A 7,151-nucleotide genomic window follows, 5' to 3' on the forward strand; every position below is an offset into this window, starting at 1 on the left:
TTTTCCATATGTTTCTGCGAGCTGTTATTTTTCAAAATTATTGCCACAGCCCATATAGAACCATAGACAGCAATTATTTTATCGGCGGGCAAAGTTTGTACAGAAATGTAAGACTTTTCCCATCCTCACCGACCTTGTCATAAAACTCGTTTAAATGATCATACGACGCCTCCTTGATGCTTTTTGTTTTGATGACGCATGCGGCGGTGTGACACTGGTGGCTGGTGTTGCCAGATTGGGTGTTTTTTGCGCTACATATTAAGGCCAGTTTTCGGTGTGTTTTATCTGGGTTTTCGCCTGGAAGGCTCTATAGAAATCTAGCGCCCTATTGAACAAAGTTAAACTGAGAGAGCGCGCCGTTCACAGACACCAGAATGAACGAGTTCACAGTAACGTTCATCGGGCAGTAATACAGTACGTTCAGTTCACTTACGCCCAAAATATGAACGAGTTCATGAACTATCGTTCAGGCACAACACTGGTTAAAACTATTAAATTGTAAGTGCTGATACCCTGATTGTGATTATGCATTTCTGTTTGTTATCACACATTTTGCTAAACCAGGCAACATTTTGCCTTGACGATCACTGTGACATTGCACTTCCTACACAAGTGAGCGTGTGCTCAGGTGTAGCGCTAGCGTGTGGCCGGCGCGCTGCAGTGCTGGGATTTGATCTTCCTCGTCTTCCTCGTCTTCCTCCTACAGCTCCGAGCGCTGCACAGCTGTACACTTCAGGCTTTCCAGTAATTACTGCACATAAACAGATGTGATTGTCTATAATAAAAAAAAATCCCTGAGCTTCTCCTAAGTGTGATGGGACCTCATTTTTCTGCGCCTGTCCTATTGTACGATCTGTTCTGCTGCTCGATACGTTGACCGTGACACCTCCTGCTGTCTGCAGTCACCTGGCTTTTCTTTGTGAAAGGGAAGAAAGAAGATCACACTATTGCCTGGGGATGTGACTCTATGCTTGAAATGATAAAAGTGATGCCAATTTGATCTGTCAATCTTTTTTTATTTAAGTGCATTTATTCATTTTTTGCTCTTTCTTTCCCAGCGGGCTCCAAACTATCTGAAAAACCTATTAAACCGGTCCCAGGAACACCGAGTCCGAAGCTAAATGGTGGGTGCATTTATTCTGAAATGGGATTTCATTTGAAAGACCCACTTATGAGTGCTAAGTGCACTTTATTTAGGATGAACAATTTTAGCTTTATTTTGGCTCCAGGACAAGGGAACTAATGAGGAGAAAACGGGTTCCAGTTATTTTGAAAGTAAAGTAGACTGGCAGCTGCAAAATACTCGCCTGGAATCATAAGATAATCCTACTGAACTTCGCCATACGTTCTTAGAGCATATCACATATCTTAAGTTTATATATTTGGAGAGCAGGATTAAGTTGGAGACAAGCTGGTGTCCTGCAAAGCTTTACGGATGTAATGATGAAGCTCCTCCAAGCAAGAGCACCTACAGCAAATATGACTTTCTAGACTAGAGTCTGAGACAAAAAGGACAAACCGGATATCCAGCACGTTTCCAGAAACTGATGGATCTTAGGATCAGTAAGACACAGAAAACCCTTTGAGCTACTGGGTTCTGAAGTGCTAGATTACAGGAAAAGTCTTCGTAAAGACTCATAGCATGTTATCTGTGAACTCCGGCCAACACATTATTTCTTATCTGGCTCCGTATTAAATATCTTTCCTCAATAACTCAATACTGTGTTTAATTATATGCTGTCTTTATTATGGCTAAGTTTGACCTGATCTTTTCCCTTGCTTAAGCCGTAAGATATGGGAGGGTGTGCAATATAACGTATATAAATATGAATGTATGTATATATAATATTTATTTATTTATTGTAGATAAAAAAGTCATATTGCATAGTTCCATTTTATAACAGCAATGGATACTACAAAAAATGCCTACTATAAAATATAGCATTTATAATTTTACATAGAAATATATTTTTATAAAATATATTACAAATATTTTTCAATATGCTTCATAATATAAATATTTATAATAATATAAATAATATATATATATATATATATATATATATATTTCTTTTATATTTTTATTTTCTGACTTTTTGAATGAACATTAGCTAATGATATGTTACATATTATATAATGTAACAATTGTTAGTTATGATTTTAATTAAGTAATTATTTTTTTTCTAAAATACTCATTACTCAGTACTCTCATTTGGCAATATAATAAAGCAATAATTGTGTTGGTTTGCAGGTAAAAGTAAATCAAAAGAGAATTTTCAGGAATTAAAAAATATGCAAATGTGTGTATGTGAGAATAACTGTATGTATTTCATAATAAATGTCCATGGATGGAAATTAACATTTTGTTTGTCTTTCGATTGTTTATTTGTTCACAGTTCCTAATGATGTATTTGCTCCTAACTACATCTGGAAGGGCTCATACAACTACAAGGGAAGAAAGCAACCAATGACTTTGAGTATCACAAGCTTTAATAAAACCACGGGTAGAGTTAACGTCACATTGACGAGCAGCAACATGGAGCTACTGCTTTCAGGTTGGTTTACTGTTATATTCTGCAGATTTACTCAACTGACTGAACACATTATAATACGCACTGCAAATCAAAGCAAGCAAACATGAGGACTGTGTTCCCACTATCACAGAATCTGATTGAATCCATCAGAGTCAAATTAAACTAGACCGTTAATGAGTTACATCATTAGACGTTCCTCTTCCACTCATGAAACTCACTTTGGAGTCTTTATAAAGCTGACATATACTTTACATCATCTAATTAATCTTAGACGCTGCTATTGAAACAGCAATGACAGGGTTAAACTCTTCAAGAGTGTAAATCACACACACAGAGTGAGATCAAAGGATCAAAGGATCAGAAACTGTTTCCCAGTTAGTTGAGCCAGAAGATTCAACAACATTTTAAGCAACAAAAATTAATATATATATATATATATATATATATATATATATATATAATATGTAATAAATATAAACTGTGACAGAAAGTAGATTTTGATAATGTCTAATATATATATCCAAATGCAATACCTAGTAAAAAGCAAGTCATTATGTCTGAAAAAACTGTTCTCGTAGTCTATGAGTATTTGCAGATTTGCAACTTGCTTAAAATGTTGCTGAGTCATAGTTCAAGTTCAAATGAGCTTGAAGTTATCATGTGCAGCCTAAATTTTTGTTTTTTAGTGTTTTAGTAATTTCATTATGCACTTTTGTCATTTATTTTTTAAATATTGCTATTTAGGTGTAATTTAGTTTTGTCAAGTTTTAGGTTTATACAATTCCAGTTAATAATTTTAGTGCTTCAAATTAAACTTATTTAATTTTTTCATTATTATTATTCAACTAATATTCATATTTTATTTCATTTCAACTTTATTTTAATTAACAGACATTTTTTAATTAGTTTTAGTAAACGATAATAACCCTGATTGGATGGCGATGAAATGTACCTGCCGTTTTCCAGGCGTGTGTGTGTTTTGTGTTTTCCAGGCGTGTGTGTGTTTTGTGTTTTCCAGGTGTAAATGTGTTTTGTTTTTTCCAGGTGTGTTTTGTGTTTTCCAGGTGTATGTGTGTTTTGTGTTTTCCAGGTGTGTGTGTGTTTTGTGTTTTCCAGGTGTATGTGTGTTTTGTGTTTTCCAGGTGTGTGTGTGTTTTGTGTTTTCCAGGTGTATGTGTGTTTTGTGTTTTCCAGGTGTGTGTGTGTTTTGTGTTTTCCAGGTGTATGTGTGTTTTGTGTTTTCCAGGTGTGTGTGTGTTTTGTGTTTTCCAGGTGTATATGTTCTCAATTAGGTTCGTGTTTGTAGCTTAGAAAGTGGGCGGTTTGTTCAGGAGGAGATTGTAGACAAGGAGCGGAGTCTTAGATAATGTAGGGCTTGTCAATACTTTCATTTTGTGGTCAGACTAAAAGGAAACGAGAGAGCGTGTGTGAGCTTGCGTGCGTGCAACTCTGTTTGAGACAAAGAGAGTGACCGAGATGAGAAGAAAGCAATAAGAGGATGAAACACATCTCCGTGAGTGTGTAGACAGCTGTCTGCTCTCTGTTCTCTGTCACAGGTGTGTATAAGAGCCATGAAGCACGTCTGATGCTGCTGGTGTATCATGTGAAAGCGTCCTCGTCCACCACACTCAGCAAGATCAAAGAAGAGCAGTGGACCCTGGATGGATTTGTATGTGCAAATGTGTCTTATTATCTTTTTAGGCTGTTTTTACAGATGAATATAGTGTTATTCACTAAAATGCAGTGGTGGACGAAGTGCAAACAATCCTGTACCTGAGTTGAAATACAAATAATAGTACATCTCTTTCACACTTCCACTTAAAATAACTTGTCCCGGACACACAAATAAAGCTCAGTCTGACTTTTATTATGTATTATTAGGAATTAAAAATTAGGAGTCAAGTTATTTGTTATCTACTGCAATCATATCAGTTGAATTCACATATGAATCATTCATTCAGTGTGATTTGTGAACCAGTTCAATCAATTCAAAAGTTTAATTTGTGCCAAATTAAAAAAATGTAATGGGGCCAAAAGTAATTTGTTTACTAATCAAACATCACTATTGTTTCACTGTTGTCCGTCAGGTGTCTGCTGAACCAGATGGCTCCACATATGTCTTTCAAGGCTTTATACAGGGTAAAGACTTCGGCCAGTTTGGCCTGCAAAGGCTAGGTAAGAGATTGTGAAAAAAAAAAAAAAAATGTTTTCCACTCTGTTTGTGGTATGAAAATTAGTTTTTAATAAAGGGCTCCTATTATGTTTTTTTACATCTTTAACTTTCCTTGCTGATCTATAAAGTTGCAAAGCACAAAGTCCCTCCAGCAGGAGTTATTCTCTATATCAGTGTCACTGTTTCTGAACTCCCTGAAACGCCTCCATTGTAGTCTTGAGTTTCTTCTGGGAACAAACATGTCACGATATTCCTCATTTAAATAATTCATACGCAGAATAAAGGGGCGGGGCCTGGTTGAGTTAGTTAGTAGTGTGTTAAAACTGGCGGTTATGGTAAGGGGCGGGACATTTCCCAAACATGTTAAAAGTGCTTGACCAATCATTTACATTTACATTTATTTATTTAGCTGACGCTTTTATCCAAAGCGACTTACAATTGCTATATTTCAGAGGTCGCACGCCTCTGGAGCAACTAGGGGTTAAGTGTCATGCTCAGGGACACACAATCAGAGCTCATTGAGTTTTTAGAAGGAGGGGCTTCGTCGAGATATGGGAGGCTGTGTATCTTCAAGTATGAAAATAGATTCTCGTAGAGCCCAAAATCAAGTCTTTGTAAAAAGGCATAATAGGTCCTTTTAATGAATCTTTGACATACTGAAATGCATATTTTGCAACATGAAAATTCATATTTCTCAATCTCTTGCAGGTTTGAATATGTCAGAAAGTAATAATTCGTCAAATCCACCACATGGTACAAACAGTAGCTCTGTGGCCATAGCAATCCTTGTGCCTTTTTTCGCCCTGATATTTGCAGGCTTCGGATTTTATCTCTACAAGCAGCGGTGAGTCTCGCCGTCTTTCCTCATTTGTCAAAGTTTGTTTGCGGAGTTGTTATTGCTAGACAGATCAGAACGAATTTAGAAATCAGTCTCTGACAAAATCATCATCATTTGTTGCAGGATGGAAAGAAATAGATGGTGACAGATAACGTCTGTAGAGACAGAATTAGCTGGTTTGCAGGTTATTGAATGCGATCATAATTTGATGCTTGCGTGTGATTTCACTGCAAACTCTGAAAGCGGTTGCAGATTGTATTCTAATGACTTTCTGATGTTGTGTCTTGTCTGACAGGACTACTCCAAAAACCCAGTACACAGGCTGTTCGGTTCACGAGAACAACAACGGACAGGCCGCCTTCGAGAACCCCATGTACAACACCAACGCCAAGTCCGTGGAAGGCAAAGCTGTCCGATTCGACCCCAATCTGAACACAGTCTGCACAATGGTATAATTAGATCCGCCTGACGCGAGAACATCTGTGGATTTTTTTGTTTTATTGAAGGGTTTTTGCCTTGTTTTGGGTTTTTTTAAATGGAGGTGGATACAATCGCATTACAGTCATGGACGGATTTGTCTGAGACTCGCAGAGGATGTCTAGCACAAACGCTGTTGCCCTTCCTCTGATAAATAGCTAAAGCACACTCTTCAGGAACCGTTTGACCACGCGCGTCCGCCGAGGACATGTATGAAATATGAAACACATTGTCATGGGGGATTTTTTTTGAAGACTCTCTCTGAAAAGGTTCTTCATGACGGAAAGCATGAAGAGATTCTTCTGCTACCTTATTCACACTCCGTGAGTGTTTCTTCACAGTTGACTGGGTATTTTTTTAGGGGAAAGTGATCTGTAAATCTACTTGCATATATATGAGGAGCATTCACCACCTATATTTTTGTGCTATATATTGCCACATGGAAGACGCCAACAGAGAACGATTCTATCAAGAGTTTATAAAGAGATTCACATTGACCAACACATTGCTTCTCTGATCGTTTTGTACGGTACACTACGTTTTATTTACAGCTTATTCAGTCATTCCTTTAGTTTCAGTTCCTAATGTCGCCAGTGATTGGACACTGAGGCATTCTGTGATGTGTGATGTGTATGGGCAAAACACGAGACAAAAAGTGGTGTGTCGTTTCCTCCTGAGGATTTTTTTTTGAATAATTGTTATAGATCTTTGATATTCAGTATGTATGTCTGTTTATAAGCACCCATCTTCAGTATGGGCCGTAGGACACATGTCAGCATTCTGACCTGAAGTCTGCAGATTAATTTCTGGTAACGCTTTACTTAAAGCCTTTATATATAATGCATTATAGAAGTATTTTTATAATCGTAAGGTGCATTGTATGGTCTCATGAATAATTACTATACTTAGTTACACAGTTACTATACTTATCTATTCACTGAACACATTTAGAAAGTATAATGCATTAAAATACATGACTGGTAACAAACCAGGTGTAACTAGGAATCTGCTAATAGTATAATGCATTTTAACTTTTATTTATGACACGATATAATGCATTATAAGGTGCATTATGAATACCTTGATAATGCATTATACATACAGGCTTAAAGGGTTACCGAATTTTTCT

The 7,151-nt window shown here is 36.9% G+C and overlaps 1 protein-coding gene across 1 annotated transcript in view; it reads left to right on the plus strand.

Moving 5' to 3' along the window:
• The window catches only part of csmd3b (CUB and Sushi multiple domains 3b), a 487,110-nt gene extending 480,427 nt beyond the window's left edge, over nucleotides 1-6,683 (plus strand). The window contains exons 65-70 of the mRNA XM_077195799.1: nucleotides 1,059-1,124; nucleotides 2,397-2,555; nucleotides 4,091-4,203; nucleotides 4,622-4,709; nucleotides 5,416-5,551; nucleotides 5,841-6,683. Of these exons, the coding sequence (XP_077051914.1) occupies nucleotides 1,059-1,124; nucleotides 2,397-2,555; nucleotides 4,091-4,203; nucleotides 4,622-4,709; nucleotides 5,416-5,551; nucleotides 5,841-6,000 (722 nt within the window). The 3' untranslated portion in view covers nucleotides 6,001-6,683. The remainder of the gene's footprint in view (nucleotides 1-1,058; nucleotides 1,125-2,396; nucleotides 2,556-4,090; nucleotides 4,204-4,621; nucleotides 4,710-5,415; nucleotides 5,552-5,840) is intronic.
• The last annotated feature ends 468 nt before the right edge of the window (nucleotides 6,684-7,151 follow it).

Source organism: Siphateles boraxobius, unplaced genomic scaffold (assembly GCF_051911475.1).
Source record: "Siphateles boraxobius isolate OS27281-9 unplaced genomic scaffold, OSU_SipBor_1 35, whole genome shotgun sequence".
NCBI classification, from domain to species: Eukaryota; Metazoa; Chordata; class Actinopteri; order Cypriniformes; family Leuciscidae; genus Siphateles; species Siphateles boraxobius.